This window comes from Melanostigma gelatinosum, assembly GCF_949748355.1.
Source record: "Melanostigma gelatinosum genome assembly, chromosome: 7".
Classification (NCBI taxonomy): Eukaryota; Metazoa; Chordata; class Actinopteri; order Perciformes; family Zoarcidae; genus Melanostigma; species Melanostigma gelatinosum.
Genome location: NC_136640.1, coordinates 19,585,506 through 19,611,625, shown reverse-complemented (window position 1 = coordinate 19,611,625; position 26,120 = coordinate 19,585,506). Strand labels below are relative to the sequence as shown.

The 26,120-nt window shown below is 42.5% G+C and overlaps 1 protein-coding gene across 2 annotated transcripts in view; it reads right to left on the bottom strand.

Annotated features, from left to right (window-relative positions):
* tenm4 (teneurin transmembrane protein 4) overlaps nucleotides 1-26,120 on the bottom strand; it is a gene marked incomplete at its 5' end in the record, with an annotated part of 120,905 nt that overhangs the window by 75,912 nt on the left and 18,873 nt on the right. Inside the window, 3 exons of one of the 2 annotated variants that reach the window (XM_079272464.1) lie at nucleotides 547-645; nucleotides 2,639-2,888; nucleotides 11,927-12,148. In XM_079272464.1, the coding sequence (XP_079128590.1) occupies nucleotides 547-645; nucleotides 2,639-2,888; nucleotides 11,927-12,148 (571 nt within the window). The remainder of the gene's footprint in view (nucleotides 1-546; nucleotides 646-2,638; nucleotides 2,889-11,926; nucleotides 12,149-26,120) is intronic. The other variant, XM_079272465.1, reaches the window with a different exon arrangement.

Below are 26,120 nucleotides of genomic sequence, written 5' to 3'. Positions count from 1 at the left end.
CTTGAAGAACACGGACGGCGAGCTCGGAAAACATGTGTCGAGCTGCATGTCCAAGAGCCATATGATCGGCCCGTCAGAGAGCCGGTGGTGGGGCGGTCGCTGTTGTGAAGGCCGTTTTACTGACAAGTTCACACAAAGCTCCTGAGCGACAGGGACATGGCACGTGATTGAGTGTCACATTACAATGTATGATGTGGAAAGTCACCGAGACCACATTTTATTTATTAACCATCAGGACAAATCTCTGGCATATCCTATTCCGGCAATAGGAGATAACACAGGGCAACTGTGTTTCATAAAGCGGTCATGCTTAACATTATTCAGAAGCAATGCAACCCAACAATGTGACTTGATGCAAATTGTTCGTTGTATCAAAGAGGGAAGGGACAAACATGGCAAAGATTGTGGTACAGCAGGAGACGCACGCTAGTGATTGACAGCATTTCAAAACAGAGGATGTCTGATGGAAAAATAGCACAAGCATCACTGTTGTTGGAAAGCAGATTGTGACAGTGGCGTGAGCCAAATAGCAAACATGCAACATACCCGTCGTTGTACGAGGCATCGTGGCGTGCCGATGCCAGAATGTCCATCTCAATGAGGTTGTCCTGTAAAGTCTCTAGGAATGCCTGCTTTGCTATGTTTCTACATACAGGTGGAAAGATGGATATGAAGCGAGTGTGAGATGTGCGTGCAAGAGACACAGAAATGCCAATACAGTATGTGATCACCAAGCAACATCAACATCAACAACAACAACAACAACAACTGACAAATGGGGGGTCAAGACGGACGGCGTGGGACAAAGACACCAAGGCCCTTATGAAACTACTTCTACAAAGGTGTGAGACAAATAACATCTAGCTCTCTTGATCCCCCTCGTTTGGGCTCTGCCATACCTTGTTTTGTACGAGCCCTGCCCTTCTCTGCAAGCGTCTTGCTCTTCTCTGATAAACATTAGAGTATTCTGGCTCCTTTAAGGTTGTGATTGGAAGAAAACAATGCATCACTCACAAATGAGAACCTTAAGCTTTCTAACACTTATTTCAGACAAAACACTTTTCAATATCTTAATTTTGAATTACAAATGCACTAAAGTTCCATAGCGTCCACACTGGATATTATCCTTAAGTAAAGTTGAGTGGCATTTAATGGAAAAAAACACAACACATTTTCAGTTCGTTCTAACGTTTCTAGAGGCGCGTGTCTCATTCCTCCCCATGATGCACTCCCCCTGCAGCAATGCAATGTAGAAATGAACTGTCCACATGCAACGGGCAGGCTGAACACGTCCAGTGGTACAAGAGAAAAGCCTTGTTTTTGTTGTCTGTTCGTGGTCTCTCAAGCTTGTGTTCCGGGAAAGAATGCAATTTTTAAAGAAGAGAGGGAGCAACACTTGGCAGAAATTCTAAATAAAATGGAGAGGCTGGAGAGGGCCTTCCAAATGCTGGCATCTCGCCACTGGCAGAGCAGAACAAGACCTACCAGTGCAGTTTGTCAGGGCCATTCAATTTCACAAAAGTGACCAGAGAGGTCCATTCCAATACTATTAACTAAGTAAAAGGGAAATTAAAATATGTGTGTGTCTGTGTAGATATCACTAATGGTTTCAAATTCATGATTAGAACCTTAGTAGTTGATCATTTTTGCAAGACAACAGGTCATACAGACTACATATGTGGTTTGAGCAGCCCTCTTGCCTGTTGCTGATTCCCTCTCTTCGCCATCTGGTTTCTGCTCCACAGGGAATACCTGTGCGGGATTAACTTTGGAGCTGGATGACATGTAATCATTCATTATCCCACTAACTGTCCTTCCACCAGCCCAAATTGATGCTCATTTTCCTGTTGACTGAAGCGTCTCACAAAAACTGAAGGAAGAGACAGTCATTCTCTTCATGGCTGGTGTTTAGCCGCGCCAACTAAGCTATTAGCTAGTCTCCTCCTGTCAACAACGGTTTCATTTATGCCAGCATGTTTTTACTGTATACACTACAGCCAACAGTGAGGTCTAAGGTTTGCTATTGGATGGCTTTGAATAGATTCGTCGAATCAAATCTTCTAAATGAAGGAAAAAAAGCTTATAGAGAGATTATTGAGATCATTATGAGGTTTGCGATAACATGCCACGCTATTCTTGATTTCACTCCACCTTGCAATAAGACCAGCAGAAGAAATACCAACAGATATTCTCTTTATTACAATAACACTTGACAGATCCACTTCACACAAGGGTCTCCTGTTGAGAAATGTGCTCGAGAACCGGGCACTGATTAATATGAAATAATAAATATAACTCAGGGCTGAAGTGGAGGAGCTATGAAGCCTGCTCACGGGAGCCCAAATGTAATTTTGCAAGAACCGTTTCACATCCAGCATGATCGTAATTACTCTATGTTGGGATTGCTAACGTCGGACAAAGACCCAAAAGCAGCACTTTTCTCTTGTTTGCCACAAAATCACGTTCTCTCAAATCTCAAACGCAGGCCTTCGCCCCTAGCAGGATATTCTCCATTTCATTACTTTGCTCCTTGTAAGCACTGCGGTAATTTAATATGGAGCAGACAGCATGAAAAACTCAAGCTCAGACTTGCCGACATCTCTGTACATGGTCGGGGAGACAAGTCACCAGTCAGTACCTCGTTTCCAGGGGGATGTTGCTGTTGAGCAGCCAGTTGTCCTGCGTGCTGCCGGAGTCTTGACCTCCGGCCGGACCCTCAGGAGGGACAGAGCTGTCTGTGGGCGCGGGGCTTGGGTTACTCCGCGGTGTGTAGTTGCCCCTGTTCAAGGAGTTAATGGAGGCCGCATGGTGCTGATGATTGGGCGAGTGGGAGTGGGAGAGCGGTAGAGGAGGCGTCCGCAGCCGAGAATGGTTCTGAAAGGCTCCGTCTGAAAGCGAAAGAGGGAAAAAAATATATATATATATTCAACGCCACTGCAGATCCTTTGCGGGTGCATATTCCAAAAAAAAGGTTGCTAGCAGGGTAAGAAGAGCCTTATGGTGTTATTTCAACTCCCCAAGCTGCAACATGGCTGATGAATGATTAGCCAGATTTTCACCAGCAGTGCAAAAATTAACACCTAAACTAATTTCAGTGAAGTGCTGCAAAGCCCTTATGTGAACCACTCACAAAAAACGCCCCTCTTCTACTCATTATTTCTGCTAACTGGTCTCTATCAGAGTGTGCCTTCTGCCTCCCACAGAGACCTGTGGCAGTCAGACCGAACACTGGCTCCTGTGTAAACGGCCGAGCTGGCTTCTTCTTCTTCTTTACATTTATTTAGCTGGGGAATGATGTTTGAGCATGCATAATAATAATAAACTTTATGTTGTAAAACGCAGTTGCAATCTGCTTTACAATAAAAACAGAACAGATTTAAAACATAAAATTTATGAATTGAAGTCAAAGCCAAAAACTAAATACGTAAACAAAGAGAGTAAAACAAACTTAAATGTAATATATATATATATGTTAAAATCACAGAAAAGCAATTTATAAGAAAGTGGGTTTTTAAGAGTGATTTTGATCTCCTTTGGCAGATAATTCCAGAGTCGATTAGCTCCTAATGCAAAGGCTCTATCTCCTTTGTGTAAGCATCTGGATCTTGGAACAACAAGGAACGACGCATACGAGGATCTCGGGGTGCGAGAAGGGAGATAGGGCAACAAGAGAAGATGATAAATAACTTCATCAACAACAACATTTATAATCAATTGTAAGGGTAGACAGTGGAAGCCAGGATCGGTGGCATGTGGTCATGTTTACTAGCAGCAGAGTTTCGGATGAGCTGGAGGCTGATGCCAGAGAACAAGGAGTTAAATCGACTATTACAATATGAAGGCATCGATAACGGTTTTTAGAAGGCAGATATAGTCTAAACCTTGAAATGTTTCCTCAACGATGAAAGCAGGATTTGATTTGGTTTGTCTAAACTCAGGTTTTGATTGAAAATGACACCATGCAGTTTGTTTTTTTATTAACAATAGCCTTGTGCAAAATGCTTTACCACGGCTCGCCTGAAGCGATTTTCTGAAACTGAAACCTCAGATTTAGCTACTTGCATGTGGTCAAGCTCATTAGAAGTGATTCCAGTGGTCACGTACTGTTCCAGAGCTTTTAGCAGCCAAAACGGTCTCTTTTTGTTTCTCTTTGTTTCTTATTTTACCAGCTCTGTTGTCACTTCCCATCAGAGGTATTACAACTATTAGATATGAAGTCTATAGGAACAGATTGTACCCAGTGGTCCCATATGCACTATTTGATGCTCCTTGCACTTCACAAGAAAGAAGACCAATGTCCTTGTGCACTCTCTATCCATTTATTTCCACATTTATTAAGCCATTCATCAATCAATGAACTCCTGGCTTGACTGAGAATGAAAGAGTGTCTTTTCTTTAAAGCAGCAAGCCTCCTTTATTTCACAGATATCCCCAACACTAAATTGCCAATTTACAGCAGAGGGAGCAGAATCTAGACACATAAAGGGCTTATTTTGTATAATCAGTTCCTTTGTTGAAGCGATATCTGCTCGCGCCAGTCAAGAAGCTGAGTGTCATTTCAGGTTCTGCAGGGGAACACGAAGATGCTATATCAACATGTGTCAATCAAGGCAGACTGATGCACAGGCCACTGAGGTGCAAAACTGAGAACAAAGTAGCATTACGCTTCGTTGCTTGAGGCATTTTAGGAAAGCGGAGCGAGAGAGAGCCCTTTGTGCTCTCAGGTAATGTGCAAACGATTGGCTCGGCAAGGAACAACAAGACTGAAATGTAGTTTCATCCTCAAGCACATGCTAACGCCTCTTCCAGCAAGCTTTACAGAGAGTTTAGCAATTCAGCTCATTTATATCTTTACTCTGTAGCTTTCATTTGTAGTCAACAACCTTCAGACTCTATGTTGAACCTGGCTCTCTGCCTCACAGCGCACATGTTCCATAGGATGAACCCCTGGCAGAAATTGAATGCCACGTTATGCATCCGCCACACTGATAGATGGCCCCATACTGAGTACACTTTTGCACAATGTTGCCCTCGTAATTAGCCGAACCAGTGAGAGAGAGAGAGAGAGGCGCACCACAGTCCTGATGAACAATAGACCGGTCTGAGGTAAAACCGCACAGTTGTTGATGACCTCCCTCCCGCTCAGTAATGTACTTGATGCCTAAAGCCATTAATAAGGTTATGCAAATTCGATGCAAGGACGGCACAGACATACGCAGAGAAATATAACACAAGGACAAATGCATCACTTCACTAGGAATGCATTTAGTGCTCGGTAAACAAATGCTTTACTTCGTGTGACGATGACGCGAATGTGGGGCATTTTTGTGTGATTCATTTTTCTCACACTTCTCTTTTCTTTTTTTCTTTTTAAATCCGAGGACCATACTTGCAATAAATTGAAAGTCGCGCTACGGCTCAAAAATGACAGGAAACAGGTTGCCTGTTTCAGTGTCAAGTGTTTCGCAATATTGCAGCTTAAAACAAGCTGGAATATTAACATGTCGGCTGTTGAGGCAAACTGTTCTCAAAACGTCACAACAGGTTAGTCGAGGGCGAGCACGAGTGAGATTGGATCAAAGTAAATCAGCTGAACATACTACGGAGTGACAAATCACAGTTTAAAGCTATTGTATCTCCCCAAAGAAAACATATTTAGAACCCAAATGTATTTATTCTAAATTACACGAAATGATTAAACTGGATGCAGGAATAGATTTAGGTTCGTAACATACAAATCTGAAATATTTGATCACAATCCAATCATTTAAATCAAGTTTCCAAAGTGCCAAGTTCTGCTGCTTTATTATTTGTCAGTAGCCACAAATGATTATAAAGTATTTAAAAGAATCTTTACAGTCCACATGGAAGAGTTGCCGCAGGAAATGTGCCTACTTCCCTGTCCTCCTGATTTGCATACAACCCATCTCCATTTGAATGCATCGTCGAACTCGTTCTCCAGAAAAAGGACGAGCGCTGCATCGTGATTTACATTCACCACTTGACTGTATGCGTGTCTTCCCTTGTCCCTTCAATCACCCTTCAACAGCCAGGTAAGTAGTCACTGCTATTTTCGGGGGAAGTTGAACAGAAAGATGAGAAGCGGGACATAAAGGACAGTTCATGAGACAAAGCCACACGACCCCCACGAATGTGGTGACTCAGCAACAATTATTCACTGCTATCCAAAGGACAGAGAAAAAAACAAATGATTTTCTTTTGACCTGCTTTGCACAAGGAAATTGGCATGAAAAGGAGATTAATTTGTTACCAGAGAGACATAGAAGGGGGACTTGGCTACAAGAACCAAACCTTCACGCAACATTCAAGACAGAAGCCTAAAGATATCCATTCAGTCTGTGAATGTGGGTTTTTCATTTTTCTTCCTAACAGATGTATGGACTGGTTAAGGCCTCCCGACGCTATTCTAGATGAGTAATTAAGGCAAATCCATTTCATTAGCCAAGACCTCAACCCCCACCATGAGAGATAACAGCAGCGTCTGTCTCATGGTTAGATGTTGTATTTGCTGGGAGGCAACTATCCAACTGGTGAGGGACCAAATAGCTGAACTGTGAAAAAGTTACATTTGAAATGTTTAAACTGATGCACAACTAGGTAATGGATTTCTATGGGATCTCTGAGCATGTTCACTATTTACTCAAGAAAATAAATATCAGGCAAACGTATCTCATGATAGTGAATCAATGTGCATGTTGATCCCGTACCAGGTGTAGAACACACATTTTAAAACATATTATTAAGAGCTTTTGGTGGAAGATAACACATACATATGTGCTATCTTGAATTTCAAATGCATTTATTATATGATTTGAAAACTGCATTGGGGATTCTTGGAGACTGTATTTGGGTTTTATCCAAAGAAGACACAACTCAACAAAGCTCCTTAAATAAATCATTCAAAATGACCTAAATATGACAGTCTAATTAAATTGAGGGATTGCAATACTTTTTTTTATGGTGAAGGTGTGTTAGTACTCTACTTTGCCAAAAGCCATGTTGTTTTAAATGCAATACAGTTATTTCAATTATATTGTAAAATGAACAGACATGAACGTTTCAGAATGTTACAACTTTTTTATGAGAGTACATTTTCTTGTGTCAACTGTCTGAGTTACACATCAACAAAAGAAAAATTATTTTCTGGTCGTACATTTTCTGCAAAGTATCACATTGACATTGACCTGTCAGTAATGATGCCACTGTACAAATGAGAAGTACAAATGTCACCATACTGCTGCGCTGCCTGACTAAAGATCAGCAACAGTAGTCATGGAAACAATTCAATGACCTGCACCACAGCAGTACACCTACATTTAAGAGACCAGCATTTATATTTATTCTGGTCATATTTCATTGGATACTTCACAACAGCTACCATCTGATCGCTATAGTTGCTCTAAATCGATACATTGTTTTTTAAGGGCACAGTCAATGTACGCTATGTCAAATGTTAAAACAACTTCAGATGTGAAGCTATATATATTATACGTATATCTATGTAGAAAAACGTTTCAGTGGCATCATTCTTGCCACATTTGTCCACATAAGGAACACTGGGTTCAGACGTGACGTGTGACTTTGCACAGTGTCCAGGGAGAAGTTCTATTTCTGAACGAGACCAGCGGATCAAATCCACAGCACCGGTGATCACACCTGATGAAATGAAACCATGTGACACGCCACGGACACTCTGCCCTACGCACTGAGGTGTGAGCCATTCAATGCAGAATTAATCGAAAGCAATCCAGCGTCCCGATGAATCATTGAATGTTACTTACTGCCACGGCCCCTATGGCTAATCATAAGAGCAACGTTTGCAGTTGAGTAGCGTTTGTCTATAAAAATACAAATATAATTTGTCATGGAGGCAGTGAAGCTGCAATATCTCTCCTGGCTCCCTGCAGCCGGCTCTCTCTGCTGGCCGTGCTGTTTCCTCCACCATTAACGAAGTCTGGAGGGAAGAGCCATGCGGGAATACGAGCTGTCTTCCCTGGTCTCATTTGAGAGGTAACAGGTACCACAAACAACACATGGTGGGGGTAACGCTCAGCTCTCGACTGGGCTCTCTCGATGGGAATGAGGGGGAGAAGACCTTCTGGAATAACAGGAGGAGAAAAAGACCTGCTGTTGTTCATCCTTCCACCAGCTTTCACCGAGGACACCAAATGAGCTACGGGAACTAGAAGCACGAGTTTCATACGACGTAGTCTATGAACATGGCTACGTGAGCCGTTGCAGAAGTACATTCAAACATGTAAACATGGAAAAAAACATTCTGTAAACGTTATATTTTTAAAACAGCAATTTAAAAACAGGAGGTTTACTGCTGTTTGCAACCCAATCCATTAGGACCAGTCCTGGCATATATCTCTCCGCCTCTCTGAGATCAAATGGATTTTCTGTCATTCTTTTGAGCTGCCTTAGCAAGAACAAGACAAGTGGTTGTGTCTGCTCGACTCCGTGTGTCACTCCGCTGCATATCCATCAAGAGCTTGAAGATTTTGTTAGAGGACACAGATGGTCTGCAATTATTGTGGAATGAAAGCGATGCATCTCGATATATGTCAATGAAAAGACGACATGTAGGTATGCAAAACGCATTACCCGCGGACTCCGTGCGCTGACGAACAGCAAGTCAAACGGGACCGGACAAATTGTCTGTTGGCTGCAGTTCATTGATAACTCAACATCAATAGAAAAAAAACGATTACGTTTAACATGTCAACTCAAAAATGTAACCTCGCAATTCTCTGGGAAAAACAGGGGCACGGCATGCGGGTTGCCATGTGCTACTCATTAAATTATCCTTCAGCCTCAGATAGCTCATGCCTCTTGGTGTCCGGTGGATGGATTACTCTCCGGAGTGACCTCTTTTAACCACATTTTCACCGTCCCCGCAGATACAGGGGGATGATTAAGCAGTTTGAATAAAGACTTATTTGAATTCACGCACAGCCACGTCCCCCAGGCCTTCTACCCAGCCCTTCCTGCTTGGTCAGCTGTGAGGTGGTGTCGGTGGTGCGGGGGGGGGGAGCCCGGCTGCACTGAAAGCCAACACTGGCCCGACCCCATGCTGTTTTGCATTAAGAAATGCTAATACGTGGAGGTTGCAGTGTTTCAGATCTTGCAGCTCAGCGTGGCAGCGGGCTCCCACTGGCAGTCTCCCCAGGAAGAAGCCCCTCAGAGAAAGCCAGGGGCCACAGGGAAACACATGCTCCACAAAAGGAACGCAGGCCTCAGCGAGCGGCTTCGTCAGCCTTACAGAAACTCTGGCTCAGTGTTCTTCCGAATGAAAACAGGATACCGAGGAACAACAACAACAACAAAAACAAAACTCTGCAGCCTCAAAGGCTACTCATGTGAATAACGATATGCTGCTGAGAGCATTTACTTGTTCAAAATCCAGCATAACATTTTAAGTCCGGTGTGCGGGCTCAAAGATGACCGTGAGCAAATGCAATCCGAAGTGATAAAAAGCCACCTGTTGTCCAGGGCAACAGACACACTGCGAGCCAATTATTTTAGGCACACATGGTTTTCTGTGGTTGTTTACTGACAGCAAAAAAAAGTAAATATCCCCTGCACTGTCAACTCTGAATTTGAATATTTCTTCAATAACTGACCTGTATGTCAAAGAGACATGATTTGATATTCCAGCTATTGTTTTTTTTTTACCATGGTGACTTTAAAATGAGCTTTTTTTTTTCTTGCTCGTGTAATTCTTACTGAAAGCCTGAGATGCATACGTAATTCCAGATTACACTGCATTTATAACAACATGAAGTCTGACGGAAGATCATGCATGAAACAGAACACATTAGAATTCCATAAATTACCATTTCCGTGAATTCGATCAGACGATTCAGGGAAATGTGTAATCTTTGATTCAATCACACTGGCTGTGCAGATGTGTGCAGCCCCGTTTTTTGTGAGACAAATCGACACCACGACCAAGCTGGCTCACTCTAGCTTTGTCATCTTGAGAAAATGAAGTTCACTGCGCGAGAAGGCATGGAGCAGCTTACATGGCTCATTAGGTGGTTTAAGTGAACAATGGAGGCTCTTCTCTCTCTGACTGTAATTGGCTCCTTAGTGTCAAAGATTTTCTGTAATTAAACAATGACAAGCGTCATAGAAAAATCTCAAAGATAAACTTTTTTTTTTCAGATTTGACTTATTTATTGTATACGTAACTGCAGCGAGGTGAAAGGTCCTCAGAATGGTTTTATGTTACAGAGATATACAAGCAGGGAAAGACTTTGCACCCAAGAGACACACAGAACCCTGCTGCACTTTGCAACTTAAAAGGATTCTTTCAAATCCTGTAGATGACTGAAGGCGTGACTGGAGCTGAGGATATTCCTCCTCAGTGCTCTCCTACTCCTTTCTGAAAGCCCCGAGGCCAACCTAAATGCTGCACCTATGCAAATCAGTATCATTGTTATGAGACAAATCTGCCGCAGTAAAGGCCATTCCCCCCCACCCATGTCCCCTTAAGCACAGTCATGTCACCGCCAGTGACCGGCGTGTTGCTACTCTGGAATTAGGGGGGGGGGGGGGGGGGGGATTTGCGTCTGGATTAATAACTCATTCTCTGGGCTTTCTGAGCAGGCAGCTGGGGCACTTTGGAGTTTGATGTAATTCAACCCTTTGGGTAGTTAACTTGGAAGCTGGATCAATTATTTAGACCCTTTCATTTTGTTTTGTGGTTGCCGCGCCGGTGGGAGACGCAGCAAGTAGTTGTAGTTGAAAGGCATCAACATTCAAATATTTAAACAAAAATTTGGCATTCAAAGTGATGGCTTCTGGGAGACATGCGGCATAAATGGCTGAGTTTGAATGACAACATTTCACATTTACATATTGACAGATCACATACAGGAATATGTAACCTGCTGCAGTTACAAGTATGGAGTTGTGTGACCATAATAATAAATCGGGTTTCCTCAGGTTACCTTGAGGAAATTCTTCTTATGTACTTTTCATTTGCCATGCATTGTAATAAACAAAGTACATTGAATAAGTGCACATCAAGGTCTTCCAAGCCAGTAATGATCCACAAGATGTCTATGAATCTACAGCAATGGGTTATACAGGAACAAACAAACAATGTCATAGCAACACCACAAGATAAACTATGTTCCCTGCCACACACAGTTGCATCACAAATACAACCTGACAGCTACTTCGTAAATGGACTGTACATGTTTTGCAGTCACTGAATTCTTTCCTGAATTCTTTTTTGAGCCCAAATGTCATTCTGTCATTCTGAATGAGTGTTAAGTCAACAGCAGGAAACACTGAGTGTTTCAAGAGGAATGAGTAGCTGACACTTATTAATGGCAAACCACGTAGGGAGTTCTCAATCCTAATCTCCCTCAAGGAGAAATGTCTGAGATGCTATCAAAATATAACCCGACAGTACGCCTTTCGTGGGGCTATCACTGCTTTTCATACAAGTTCAAAGCAGTCAGTCTTTGCAGCGATGTATGATGATAAAGCAGGGACTGAAGCAACTCTCTTCATTCCTTCCTTACTTTCTTTATGAGGTGCGGAGGATGCATGCAGAATGTTTCTGAATATCCTATAGAGGCATTGTGAAAGGTTTCTCCCACCAGCGTGCTGGTGGGAGAAACTGAGGAGAAATATCTGTGACAAATATCTCCCACTGAACCAAAATTGCCTTTCTCTTTGAGTGAGGCTCTGAACTTTGCAGACCTTGCTTCAGAGAGTTCTGTACTTTTTCCTGAGGCTACATATCGACTGAAAGTTTCAACTCTGTCTCATGGTGCTCGAAAAAAGAAAAAAAAACATACTCTTGCCCACAGGCATCTGCATGACCTATAACACAACATGTCCAGGAGCAGGGGAAGGCTAACAGTAGTTTTAAAACACAACTCACCATCAGCAGTTGCAGTGGCAGGAGCATACAGGTTCCCTGAGCCAGTTTTAACTAAGAATGAATTGGGGCCAAACCCATCCTCCGAGTCAGAGTCCTGGGCTGGCTGAGCCGCACAGTTACCTAGCAACCCTCCCTGGCTCTGATTGGCTGCAATGGAAAGGGGAGGGTATGGGAGTTGCTCAACAGGGGAGGAGGAGGCGGATGAACAATGCAGCGGAGGACCTGTGGACCACAAACAGAGACAACACATGGGGGGGGGGGATATGGGTGTGTTTCATATCACACCCATACACAGGCAACATCACAGAACAGACACACACACACACACACACACACACACACACACACTGGTAAGACTTAACTCTGACATTTCTAAAACAAACAGGGACACATCTGCCTTTGTCTCCGCCACCTCACCCCAGCTGGAAAGAACAATCCAAACAACGGAAATTACTTTGAGATAGACTAGAAAAGGTAAATGCCTGCACTGGTTTAGAGAGAGAGAAAAACAACTGGACACCTTTTTGGGATGTTAAATGCAAAGGAGGAGAACAATTTCCGGTTTGAGATAAAAAGAAAAATAGCCTTTTGCTTTCTAGAGCACAGCCACCGGTCATATTGTGCACATATTTAACAATACGATAAATAAATCAAAATCCAATTATCGTTTCTTCCTGTAAAACATAATATGAAGTGTTTTTATGTGAGCTAGTATCGACCATTTTCAACCAATAATGTCATGACATCCATCCACCAATCAATCTGCAACTTTTACAGCGGTGTGTGCATTCTAAGCCCGCCCACGTTTGAGCAGTCCAATCAAATGTGAGGATTTGATGGGATCTAAATCCCCCTTGTAACATTTCACAGCTCAGAAATTCTGTTTCACTGCACAATACTCACAGTACAGAAGCTAAAGAGGCTCCAACTTCAGTTTCAACGGAAATTTAAAAAAAGAAGAAGAAAAAACTACTGTTCAGCAACAGCGTACATTAATTAAAGAATAAGTGCATCTACTAAAATACAACAAAATAATATTTGATATTCCAGACACCATCTCAAATAACTGTCAAAAATGACTGTCGCAGATTCAAATTTGTGTGCTGTGCAGAAGGAACATTAATATGCATCCAGATGTGACGGGGTAGTTAATGCCCCCCGCCTGTGGAAACACATATCACCCCTGCCAGCCAAGCAACGCATCCAACCTGAAGCAACCCTTCCTGTTTCTTCTGCACTCTGTGTCCATCTCCACTTTCCTAACTGCTCAGTAATATAGAATACAACAGGGATCAGACTGGCCATTGACCTTAACAGAAGAATATGAATAATTTACACTTGTGATTATTTATAGCTCCTTATTATATACCAATATGGAACCCTAATTCCTACACACAAATATCACACTACTTCATCTTTCAGGGCTTATTGGCTCCAATCCCCATGCTGTCATGGAATGTTAAATCTCCACGGAGCTCCTATTAATGTGTGATTAACTTTTGATGCAGCTCCGCGCCACGCTGAAAACGGAGTACTTAAGTAACATGACTGCAGCGAACAAAGCCATCAGTTTGCCGCCCTCCCCATCTTCCCATCAGTCCGCCGGTCGCGATGTCGAAATTCCTGCTGACTGGACCGCCATTCATCAGGGGAGATAAATTTCCTCTCTTGCTCTGTAATGATCCCTGAAGAGTATTACAATACGACTCACTGACTCGCATCTAATTAGGAAACAATTGGTGATATTAACATATCAGCCGCAGCCCCTATACAAGCAGCCAATGCCCACTACCCCGGAGAGTCACAGTTTGTGCTTCACGTACACTTTACGCTGCACACTTCATTTCTCCCTCGGTCCTCTGATGCCCGTTGCAGGTAATGTGCAGGGACACAGCGGTCATGCTGTGGGCTAATGACCGGGACACTGTTGTACTTGAATGTATAGCAATGTACGACCGGGAGAGCAAGAGCCGCTGAGAAGAGCATCATTACAGTCATGGCCGGAATCCCCCGGTTACATCCAAGACACTGCACTTAACGTGTGTCAAAACAACAACACTCCGCTGAACTCGCACAGCTAGTATCTGCAGCTGTGAAACACTGGGGGCAAGACTGAAGTTCTCGGCACAAAAGACAGAAATGAGCTGAACCGGGTCCCGGTCTGAATATTAAAGCTTTTTTTTTCCCCTCAAAGAGAGAGAATTCATCAATGGGACGAGAAAAGATTAAAGTTGTCTTAAAAAACGGTCAAAGTCGTAACCTAAATGAGGTCAAAGTGATCGTGCTCAGCCACCATTCGTCTTGCGCGCAGAGTTTTTACTGTCTCACTGGGTTTAATTGATGCTGCCTTGTGCCGCTCATGCCCGGGCCTTGTGAACCTAAAGTCACAGACGGGGCGAGAAGCCACAGCTTGAGATGGCCGGTGAAGTCTCACTGGCTGCCACAGCTGATTGCCTTTGCCTTCACTCACTATATTACAGCAGCAAAAGGGGACCTTTACTTCGGAGCCCCTGGACCATGCGCTATTGCTTTAGTCCCTGATAGCTTCAGGAAGTGCCCATCACGACCTGGCTTTGGCTTGACTGCAAACAGAGACACCCACTGCACTTAAGGTCTTAATCAACTCATTAGCAACCCAATTAAAAGAGTAGACAAACCCCTGGCTGACTGTGATCTGCAGGTTAGGATAACTGCTAATGATATTTTAATATTTAGTGCGACACCTTCTCGAATACATGTCTTGTTATACATTTTTGGAATATAACTGCTGTTCTGATCCAAAGTGAGAGACTAAAGGTGTAACAAGTAACCAGCTGTTGTGTTTTAATTCTAAGAAAAAAGATTTACTGATTCTGAAATATTACATTCTGCAGATTTTTCAAGAAATACCTTTACAGTACAACAGTTCCACAGTTGTAAAAAAACAGAACAGTGGTTCAGGCAGGAATAATTCATGTAAACCTCACATCAAAGCCTATAGTTCAAAGAATGACATTTATTTTCGGGGGAAAACCGATAACAGTATGAGGTGCTGGCATGAGAGACAGAAGCTGAACAGCAGCAGAAACATGAGAATGTGGGCGGACAGCTAAGCATGAATACTTCTTTTACAAGCCTACAACTTCCAATAAATAAGCAAGTAGGTGTTCTTTGTTGTACTCAAAAACTTTGAGGAGACTCGTGAGTGTTGACGGGCAGGCACACTGGCTGGAGCTGAGATGGTCATCAACATTCATATTCATACAACCAATGTGTGTTTATGATTCAACTGTTTACTTGAGGACAGGGTTAAATACTCTGTTACCAGTTAAAGTCCTGCATTCAAAATGTAATTTCAAAAGTATTAGCATCGAAATATACTTTAAGTACCAAAAGTAAAAGTATACTCATCATGCAGAATGGCCCATTTTAAATAATATACGTATTTATGGCGGGCCTATATGATCGCATTATAATTATTGTGTGTGAATGTGATCATCACTTTAATGTTGCAGCTGGTAAAGGTGGGGCTAATTTAAAAAACTTTACATATTTCATAATTAGGCTATATTCTATTTAATAATACATCATAGTTAATAAGCTGATTAATATTTCATTCTAGCCTCTTAATTCTGCTCTCAAAGTGCACCAGATTGATGCATATGGGTGCAGGGGGGTCCAAAGTCCACCCACCACGGTCCCAAAAGCCCGGTGGGAAAACACAGGATTATGTTAATCAATCAGTGTCTGCATGTCTGCGAGCGTCTGCCTGTGTTGACTAACGAGTGGAGGCAGGAGGAGACATCAGCACGGTTGTTTAAGATGTACGCACCCAAGCTAACTGCTGTCATTACTGGAGGGACTGTGCTGCAGAATCATGCATTGGAAACGATGAGCCCCAATCACAACGACCAAGTTTCAGCAGGAGAGAGAGAGAGAGGCGGAATCAGTCATTATCACTGTGCCTATATACACATGAACATTTATGTTTGAAAATGCCTTTATTTGAGGAGGCCCGAGGGAGGGAAAAATTAAATCAGGTAAATAGAGAACATCATTTCGAGGGAGAATGTAGTCGAGTGAAAGAAAATTGAGTAAGAAGAGTCAACATCTTTCATCTGGCGAGTCCTGATTTTTTGTTCCCTCTGTCTTTGTCTCTATACCTCGCTAATCTTTCAGATTTTGCCTCCCACTGCTATACATTCTGAGGCGCTGCATAGAAATTCATACATGTATATTTGCTCAAGGAGAGGTTTTCATTCTTCAAACACATAACCTGGAAAATTGAATCGATGAAGACCTTGTTAAGTGTTAGTACACACCCACAACACTGAGGACAGTGAAGCAGATGGGCGATGCCGCAGTGACAACAGGAATTATCTGTTTGCTCAAGGACTACAGCTGCAGGCAGCATCTATAAAACATGCAGTGTATTTGCAGATGAACACCAGCGGGAAAAAAACAAACATCTCGTCGGCTGTCCTGTACCATCAACTGATGCCGCGTGGCACACAAAGCTGAGAGGACACAGAGGGATGACTCAGCGTGTCAGCGGCGACCGAGTGTCAACATCACACCGCTACTCTCGTTGTGAAATGCAGATTGTGTTGAATCTCCATTTTACCACATATCGTGACGGCCTGCATTTAGGATTTATGTAATCAAGACACCAGCATTCTTATTTTTTTTTTCTCAAAGCTAAAGCTAAATTCACATCTTAATATTCTACAATGACTCAAGCAAACAACTGGAAAACAAACATGTACTGTGTGTTACTACACTGACTTGGACAGTTGTGCAGTAGTATTTGTACAGGGGTGCGTGAAAGGTTGGCAGATCAGTCAAATGTTGCGTAATTGACACACATTTTGTCATCCATGTAGGCGGTGTGGGATTCGCTCCAAGATACGATGTTTAAAGCTTTTGCCATATTTCCCGGCGTATGACTCTATTGAATTATGTACTTACTGTTCCCACGATCATCAAAAGGGCCAGACTCATAATAATATGATGATGTTTATTCTGATTTTCCCTGTACTTGTAGTTACACGTTGTTAGTGTATTTGCATGCGGAGGTCGAAGCGAAATGAACAGATCTATTTTTGTGTGGGCACGTGGTACTGTGTACGACAGGGTTAATCCTAAAATGTGGTCCGCTTCAATTTCATAATACATTCTTCAATCAGCAGACATTTAATTGCAGATAAAAAAAAGAAAAGAAAAAAGAGCATGGGAGTGATGTGAGGAAGGCCTGCTAAAGATTAATGTCTGATTCTTACCAGCATCTGTCAGCAACGACAGCTTTCATGTATGAAGGCCTTCTTTTCCAGTTGATTAACTCTATTTGGAGACATCTGAAGGCAGCAGGTATGTGTCGCTTCTGCGGTGCTTCATTTGAGAGGCACGCATACGTCTGTGATCTTGTGCACTTTAAACTGGTGTATGGAAGAAAAAAATTAAATCATCTGAAGCGTTAGAGACCTATTTATAAATGCATGCCTCTTGTTAATGTCATCCTACATGCGATCCTCAAGTAAGTGTTCGGGCAAAAACACATTTTGTACAGGGTAGGTAATAATCAAAATGAATCGTGAGCAGTGTGTACTCTGTGGTTCTTCGTGAAAATGGGCCATGAGTTTTCATGTAGCTCCGACTTGAACGCTAAGTCATAATAACTGATTCATACTGTAGTGCGGGCATGCTACGAGGCATTAAGGATGCATTGCAAGTCTGTTCAACGGGAAAAAGAGAACAGTTGGGTTTTGGAAACCAGCCAATTATGCCAAACCAAATACAAATAATGGTCATTTAATTGAGTTGTATTTGCCTACAAGGTGCTTTGGCCGACGAGGTACTTTAATTGGATGTAATAGCTTTCAAATTGCCTGGCCATCATCAATTCCCTTTTCAGCGTTTCAACTTTGTCCCCTGTTGCCCAGCTCTAGGGGCTGTGTTTACACCGTGCAACACAAATGCACACTAGTCAGGATCAAGTTGTCCGAGAGATGTTGTTACAAAGGCTTTAGAGCTGCTAAACCCATTGTCGAGAAGAGTTGAGATCACGAGAGCTGCCTCGAAAACATGCATACACGTTCAAGGGAAAGTCAGGATATAAAAGCACGAAGCATATACTCAGAAATCAATAGTTAAAGTGTAATCGAAAGATAAGGTTTATGATCATTATATAACGAATGTTTAATGCATAGAGTGATTTAACAAATGTAAAAACTGATTATAATAATGATCTGTGCAACAGAGTTGAGACGTGGAAAGTGTGTGTATGAAAGAGGTTTTGGGGAAATATGGAACCTTCCAGAAACAGTGAGTCAGGAACAGATGTTTTGGGCGTAGGTCGGAAAAACAGACACGCGGCAGCAAAGTCTGTTGCAAGAGATGACTCATAGAAGCAAGAGGAGAACTCCGGTACTTTCCATACATAAGCACACACACATAAGGGTGGGATAAGGATCATGTGTTCAGAATAGGAGGGGGGGGAACAGACAGACCAAATCAAGGATAAAAGGAGATGCTTGCGATACGCAGGCTGGGATTTCTACACGAGCCGTCCAGAGAAGAGAAGATACGGACGATCGCCACTGAAGCATCGAGGACTTCGTCTCTGTTCACGGAAAGAAGACCGCTGTTCGTGGACAAAGATTGAAAGACGGAGATTTTCCTCTCCCCACTGCTCGACTTTAACAACTGAACAACGGAGGCAGTCCTAGAAAGACTTTGTACTGAGCCTTGAGGACTGTTGAACGGACTCCGCTGCGAGAGCAGGAGGACCGAGGGTCCGGCCGGACCTTCGCTCCTAACAATGCCAAAAGAACCTTTTCATCGCACCATTGAAGATCCAGCTCCAACCGAGCCGTCTCGGCATCTAAAACTAATGAGTATGATCGAAGAAGAAAATTAAAGTAACGAATCAAGTGTAGTACCATTTTATGTGAGCTGTAGCTTAACCCTTGCTAACTAACTAAATATAACCTGCAATAAATATCTAATCTGCATTTAAAGTAAATTTCTCAAGTGCATTTATTTGCTCAAGTAGTAAAAGTTCCTCGTGGCAGTAAAAAGTTAAATCCATTGTATGTCTAACAACTGAGTTCTGTAAGGTTATCCTAGAGACCGAATCCACTTAACAACCCCTTACGGTTTTAGAAGTAATCCTAGCCGTTAAAACCTAACCTGGCATTTACCAAGAGCACGGATCCAGAAGAGGAAAGCTGCCATAACCGACGCGACTGGTGGGAGCGCCTGGGGCTAGGACTGGCCTCTCGGCCGAGTGCACTCAGACCGGAGGAAGCAGGGTAGACGTCGGGAGTAACGGCAGTGAGCAGAGCCAGGCGAGTTCCCTCGCAAGAACACCAGCTCGACAATCTTTTAATCGAGAGCTGAGTCAGTAAGTAGCCCCGTATCGGGCCAGAAGTACCCCAGGATCTAACACCATGAAAGGAGGTTTGATGCACTTTTTGAGTTGTATTTTTCTAATGGACTGGCAGTGCTTTGAGCTCCGCCATGACTGATTAAATGTGCCCTCTTGCCTACTATGTCGCTGCTCTTGGTTTGGATTGAACTTCAAAGACGGGTGGGATGGCAGTGAAAGTCCTGCCTCTGTGTCACTGACGGTCTTTGTGACTGAAGGAAGCAAAGGCACCGGTAGTGATGTTTTTTTGCAATGCAACATGATGAAAGATGTGGTAAATATTGGCTTACAGACCGACAGACTGGCTATGGTTGGGTGACATGACCATAAAAAGTATACTTTGAATAAGTTTAAGGACACTATGGGCAATGTTGCAAATCAATAAGGTGATATTGGATTTACGGGACATTTAGCACCTTGAATATTCAAGTATTTAAGAAGTATTAAGTGACTGGTTCCCAGCTGGCTGTTTTATCTATAAAAATATATCAATCAAATGTTCATTAAATGTGCAATATCACAATATATAGATACTAAAAGTCCTGGCTATACGGCAAACAGACTATATTTGACTTGTGTCCTGACTAAAAGTTATGAAATAAAGTAGAACTCATTCTGATTAGTTTTGGTTACTTTATATTCAACATTCTGTGAGTCTGTGATTTGTAGGTCACTTCCAATGACAGAGGGGATTTGCATGTACCCAACCAAATGCAGTCAAAACTATCCAGCACTGGTAATGTAATCACTTTCATTTTTCTGCTGTTTGATAACTATGCAAAAAAAGACGAAGGTATTACAGCTGATCAATGAGAAATTATTAACGAGTATGCACACAAACAGAGTGACACTAAAGCTGACAGTCTCCTCAGTGTTAGAAAATACATGTTCCGTTATTCAGGAGGAATATATTCTCATCTCGATTCCCCCCCCCCCATAGTTTTGGATGGAGGTCGACTTTTCACACTTTTTGCAGAACATTACTTGAGGCCATATGATCAATAAAGGCAATGGACTTCACAAGGACTCATGTGTTCATCAGATGGACAAAGTAACAGCAGTTGAAACTGCAAGTCATCAACAACTGAGGTGATGCTATCAAATTGGCTAAACTTATAATAGTGCCTAAGAATGTAAAAAATAATTTAAAGTTGTATTATTCACTTCCATGTTTTGTGCTTGTAGGTTATCGGTGTATGCGCTCGGGTAATAATTACACACTTATAAGACCTCTCCAGGCAACACAAACACGATGGGGTTATTCTGGTTTTAGCGTTATTAGGATTCCCAAATTGACATAATTGTTTTGTATTGCACAGCTGCAAGCCATAACTAGCCTTTTATGAAATTAAGACTTGATAGGTGATCTCATCTCACAAAACAAAACAAATGAGACAGTGTGAAGCTCGAAGGGACGGATCTTGAGAAAGTCATAAGCCTAATGCAGCAAACAGCGGCCTGGTAAACACGAGCGTCATCTTTAGAAAATGTTTACTTTTCACTTTTTACTGAAGCTAAATCAAGCTCTTTGTTGATTTTACGCACCGATCCAAGGTGATGTTAAAAAAATGATGCCTGCTGTACGATTACAAGGATGTCCCCAGCTGATGCAATGGCATTCATTTGTCAGGCAAACAATAATTCTGCAGGACACTGCACATAGTCCAACACCCTACCCTAAACCACACAGCAGAAATCCACAAAACGGTAGAAACATTGGAAGAGGAAGTGGGAAATGGGCTTTTATTAACCAACATCGGAAAAATTATCGAATTTTCTGTGACAGTGCTGTTTACCTGCTAGGAATCAATAGCATCATAACGGAGAGTGAACATAATGCATAATAAGGTTGAAAACAAATTGTAAATACCCATAAATGTTTATTTTTAATTTTTTATAGACAAGACCATGACTGAGAAAATAGAAATTATATTTGTGTGTAATAAAACAGCATTGCCGCAGAAGGCACAATTCCATTTAAGGCTGACCCGCAACATTTCTATCAGCACTTTAAACCCAGCATCCATTACTTAAAACTACTGTACGCTCTTAAAGAGATATTGAATGCCGAATTAGAAATGGGTGGTTAGAATGAATCCAGAAAACAAGCGCAAATACCCTGGTCATTAATACAGCTATTGTGGTGCCTAGAGAACAGTTTGGATGGTCGTAGTAGCGTTAGTTGGAAATGGGGGCTTTAGATCAACTCAGCAGTTGTCAAATTTTTTTCAATTAACATGTTCACAGGCCTCAGATAGATCAAACCTCTACCCAACACTCCTTTTTAAATTACACCCATTAAAGGATGTAATCACTCAGTGCATATTCCTCTGCATGGAGGAGGAGGAAAATATCAAACTAAGATAAAAAAAAAACAGCAGTAGCACACAAGTCCTAGCGCTCAGCAGAGCACTAATGCCGGTGGCTTTCCAGAGTATCACCCAGGAAGATGAATAGAAGGCCAGAGTGGCTGAGACTAGAGATGACATTTCTTCTCTGGGTGATAATAAGCACAGACTCCTTCCCCCAGTCATCATCTACCCACACAGCCGTCTGCCTGGCTTCTGCCACTCTCATCCATCCAGTCCCCTCTATTTCTCTGTGCTGGAGAGACCGTCTGCCCCGCAATCCGGCCCGAAAGATGACAGCTGTTTCGAATTCTCCGTGAGAAACGGAAGAATGAATCAGACTGGAAATGGGAAATTGAAATCTTAAACTTACGGAAATGTATTTTTCTTCTTGAGGAGAGACTACTGCTGCACTGCCACCTTCACAGGAAACTGAGCAGCAACGTTTTTACGTGTTGTGAGGCCATCTGCACCGTGTCGAGACAGCTTTAGCTGATGCACTACAATAATAAAGACAAGTTTCAAGTGAGTAATCGCTGATTGATCCATTTTCAAGACTCCTTCGTCTTCGAGACCCAAGTCCAAATTTCTGTCTCTTTACATCACTCGTCTTTTGGATCAATGTTGGTTCTGACATTGCCAAATCCCTCCATGCAGGCCCATTCAAGCATCCCTGGGGCTTTCTTTGTTCTGGGATAAAAAGTAACGGTTCCAATCTCCTCACCTCTTGCTGTTAACAACATCCTGCGGGCATGTCGTGGCTGTTTCTAAGGATCCTCCTGGTCAATGCGAGTGTTTTATAACTGACATTGTGACAAGATATCTTCTCTAAAAAAAAAAAAAAAGAGTAAAAAAAAAAGGCTTATAGATGCATCCACACCCGTTCGGTAAGTCCTCCACAGAGGATTCCAAACTTCAAAGACATGCACATGGTAATCTGCTTTAAATTGGTGTTTCTGGACCTCTATCATAGCTCGATCATCAACTGAGCCGACTTAAACCATGGCTGAAAAAACAATGCTAATAGTGGATAATTATCAGCTTTTACTCCGCCTGCACTAGCTGCTCTATTCCCTCTCCCATAACACACAGAGGCTGGTGAATAAACACAATGGCATGAATAAATAATGACCCCCACAATCCTCTTAAGGTCCCCGAATAGTGATGGGGGGGGGGGGGGGGGGGGGGAAGACGAAAGTTTACTTTTGGTGTTTGAGAGCAAGCAGAGCCTGAAATTGTAAGCGACTCATTAGGGCTACATGTGGCTTGCCTGGGGCCTTGCTGAACAAAGATGGCACCATCCTGTCATTTCTCAGCACACTCTAGGCCTGGCCTAATACAACTCTAAAGTATACCCATAAGAAACTGCTACATTCCCAATAAAAGACAGCAAAGAGCTGAAGCACTGCCTTCAAAAAAAGAAATATTCACATTTTCCAAACTTTTTTTCCGAATCAAAATGTTAGCAGCGCTGAGAAGGCCACCTTTGTTTCATTCGTGCAGATTTGCTATGTTTTGTATAAACACCAAAGCTCTTAATGCTGAAGGAGCAAACTTCAGTCAAACCATTATTTCCCCCTCTCGTCATGCTCTCCAGATAGCTCACATAAAAACCAACAGTTTTTCATTTCAGACAGTTTGCCAGGGTTAAAGAATTGATTTGTGTGTGTGTGTGTGACTCGCAGCTCTTACTGAGTGAGTGCATGACAGTTCAAAGGGTTATCCAAAATATATGCTGTCAAGAGGCTTGTGTTTCTGAGTGCTTATATAATTCATACCGTAGTGAAACGAAAGCCACCGAGAGTTTTCAACACGGCGAATAAGGAGCGTTTATAACAGAAGTAGTTGAAAGAGTTGGTAATGGTAATATAAGGCCGGCTGCATCACTCGGACAGAAACAGGAATGTTGATTTAGTATTGCTATGCATCTCTTAATTCTCTTTCCTGAAATACATTTGTGAAGTGAGTATGCATTCAACACAGCGGCAGAGACAAATATTTGGTCAAAAAAGGTAAGCCAATATCAATTTCATATTTCCACCGAGGTGATAAATATAACAGACGTTGCCTGGGGTAGAAGGAGTCCCAGCAACAGTAGATGGGGAACAATGTGAACACTAAAAAACTATCCTTCAATACTCTGTCATACCAGCGGTAATTCAGAAAGCCCATTTCAAATAAATATGTTGCCACTGCTGGACTTACACTTTACAATAAAACACTGTTGAACATATCCCTCCGCATACAGATATTCTTTACCTCAGTCAATCCAATTGATACATTTGTATCGATGTTTGGGTTCTTTTTGCATATGAGTTATATTCTGGATGTCCTGTGCTGATATGCAGGTTCAGGGTCGAGGCCTATTTTGAATTGATCCGTAGCATGCTGTATGAAGCCTGATCCATTTCTAATCCTTTGTTCGTTGCACTCTGGCTGCGGGTTGTGTCGACCCTTCTGCAGACGAAGCCATCAACAATACGCACGCACGTGTTGGCAACGGTGGTCGTGTTTTGCCCCAGACGTCCAGACTAGTTGGCAAGCTTCAAACATTGAATTAAAACTAGTTAACAGCATCAACATGTCTGCTTGTTGCGTGATCGGTTGTCAGAATCTACATCCCAACAGCGGACGAATGCTTTCTACAGAATTCCGTCTAGGATCACGACCTTTCATGACTTTTTAAAGCAACAGATATTACAATTTAAGTCCGTATTAAGTGGTGACTTCCAGCTGTGGTTGATCGTAGTAACTTACTTACATGGTCGTGTAAGAAATTTGAGTAAAAAAACTGTAGTTAGTAGATATAATAAAAGTGTCTAATAATTCATAATTAATAATTCATAGTTAGTCATAATCATAAGGGTTTTGAGAATGCATAATTAAGATAAACATAAGCATGAAACTTCTGCCAAGTTGCAAAAGTATAACTTTTATTTTGAAGGATTATTATAGAAGGGTTTAAAACGTAACTGACAGTCATTGAATGTGATATTAAACTCAGAGCCAGACAAGTGAATACACTCCTGGAAGTTAGCCAATAGCAATTGAGATAAACGGAGGAGGAGGTGTTTCGAACAGATGTGGGAGGTTTAATTTAAAAGACTTTTTTCCTCGCCCTTGTTCTGTGATGGCTCCCGGACGACAGACGTGTTTACACCGGAGGAGCCGGGTGAGGTTTTTGCAAATGGGGTTTTATTGTTTTAATATGTCATAGGAGTGTACACTCCAATGTATAACTGTAAATGTACTTACATCAGTGGAATTAAATTCCTTATAATTGTAAACCAGTTTTGGTAGCATTATTGGTGCAGCGTGTCGACGGCACAAGCCGGCAGCATGGCTCCGGCCTCCCCTTTGTTATGAGGTAAAAATACTATCTTAACAAATTTGGCGAACCCCAGATGGGACAGTCTTGCCGGCCTCGCTGTGTGTGCTGACGGCGGCATTAGTCAAGCAGACAATCCTGGGCCCACAATATCGGTGGGCAGAGCCGTTTCATGAAATCTGTGAGTTAGCTACTAGGAACCTTAGGGGAATCTCTGCTTGGCTAAGCGCTGCTAACGGCTAACGCTACGTTGCCGGTGGGTACGTTCCAACGAGGGAGGCCATGTTCCACTGAGGTAAGTACGATTTGCTGTCTGAAGTATGATGAACTTAAGGGATTAGTCAAGAGTATAAGGATCCTAAGAATTAATTAAAGACGGACAGCGCTGTGTAATTAAATCATCACATTGGTACCAAGCAGTTGATTAGCTAGAGCGGACTAGCTTAGCACCGCTCTGAGATCCTCCGGCTCTGGGGTGCATGGCTGGGTTTGTGCTGACAACTGTTCAAAAGCAGGTATGTGACTTGGCGGACTGAAATATCTTGGCATTCCGACTTAGGGGTGCGATCCTTTGTTGTGTGGCCCAAGAATTTTCGGGCTTTGAGCATACGCTGCGTAGAGAGCTAGGCTAGCGGGAGTTAGCTTCTGAGGCTGTGACTTCAGGAAAGACACACTCGCTTGTTTTGGCTGTGAATGTATAATTAGAGGGTCGTGTGGATGATTCGGAAGACGTAGAATAAAGACTTTTGGCGGTACTAGGCGGACTGGGTGAGTGGTTTTGGCGTTGGCAGTGAATAACTCGCGTTTCATATACGTAACAGTGAACCCGGGTCTGGAGAAGCTAAAAGCCTGTTAACGGAGGTTTAAGGGAAAAAAAACCGGACGATAAGTCCGATAATACGTGTGACTAGTCTGTGTTTTAGCAGCGTGGAAATACGTTTGAAATAATGACTAAATAAGTCCAATAATACGTGTGACTAGTCTGTGTTTTAGCAGCGTGGAAATACGTTTAAAATGATTGATATTGCATGACCGCGCTGTGGGGAGCTAACGCTAGCTACGTGTAGCTCCGGCGTTGCGGCACTCTGTATGTAAAATAAGTGCTTATAAAAT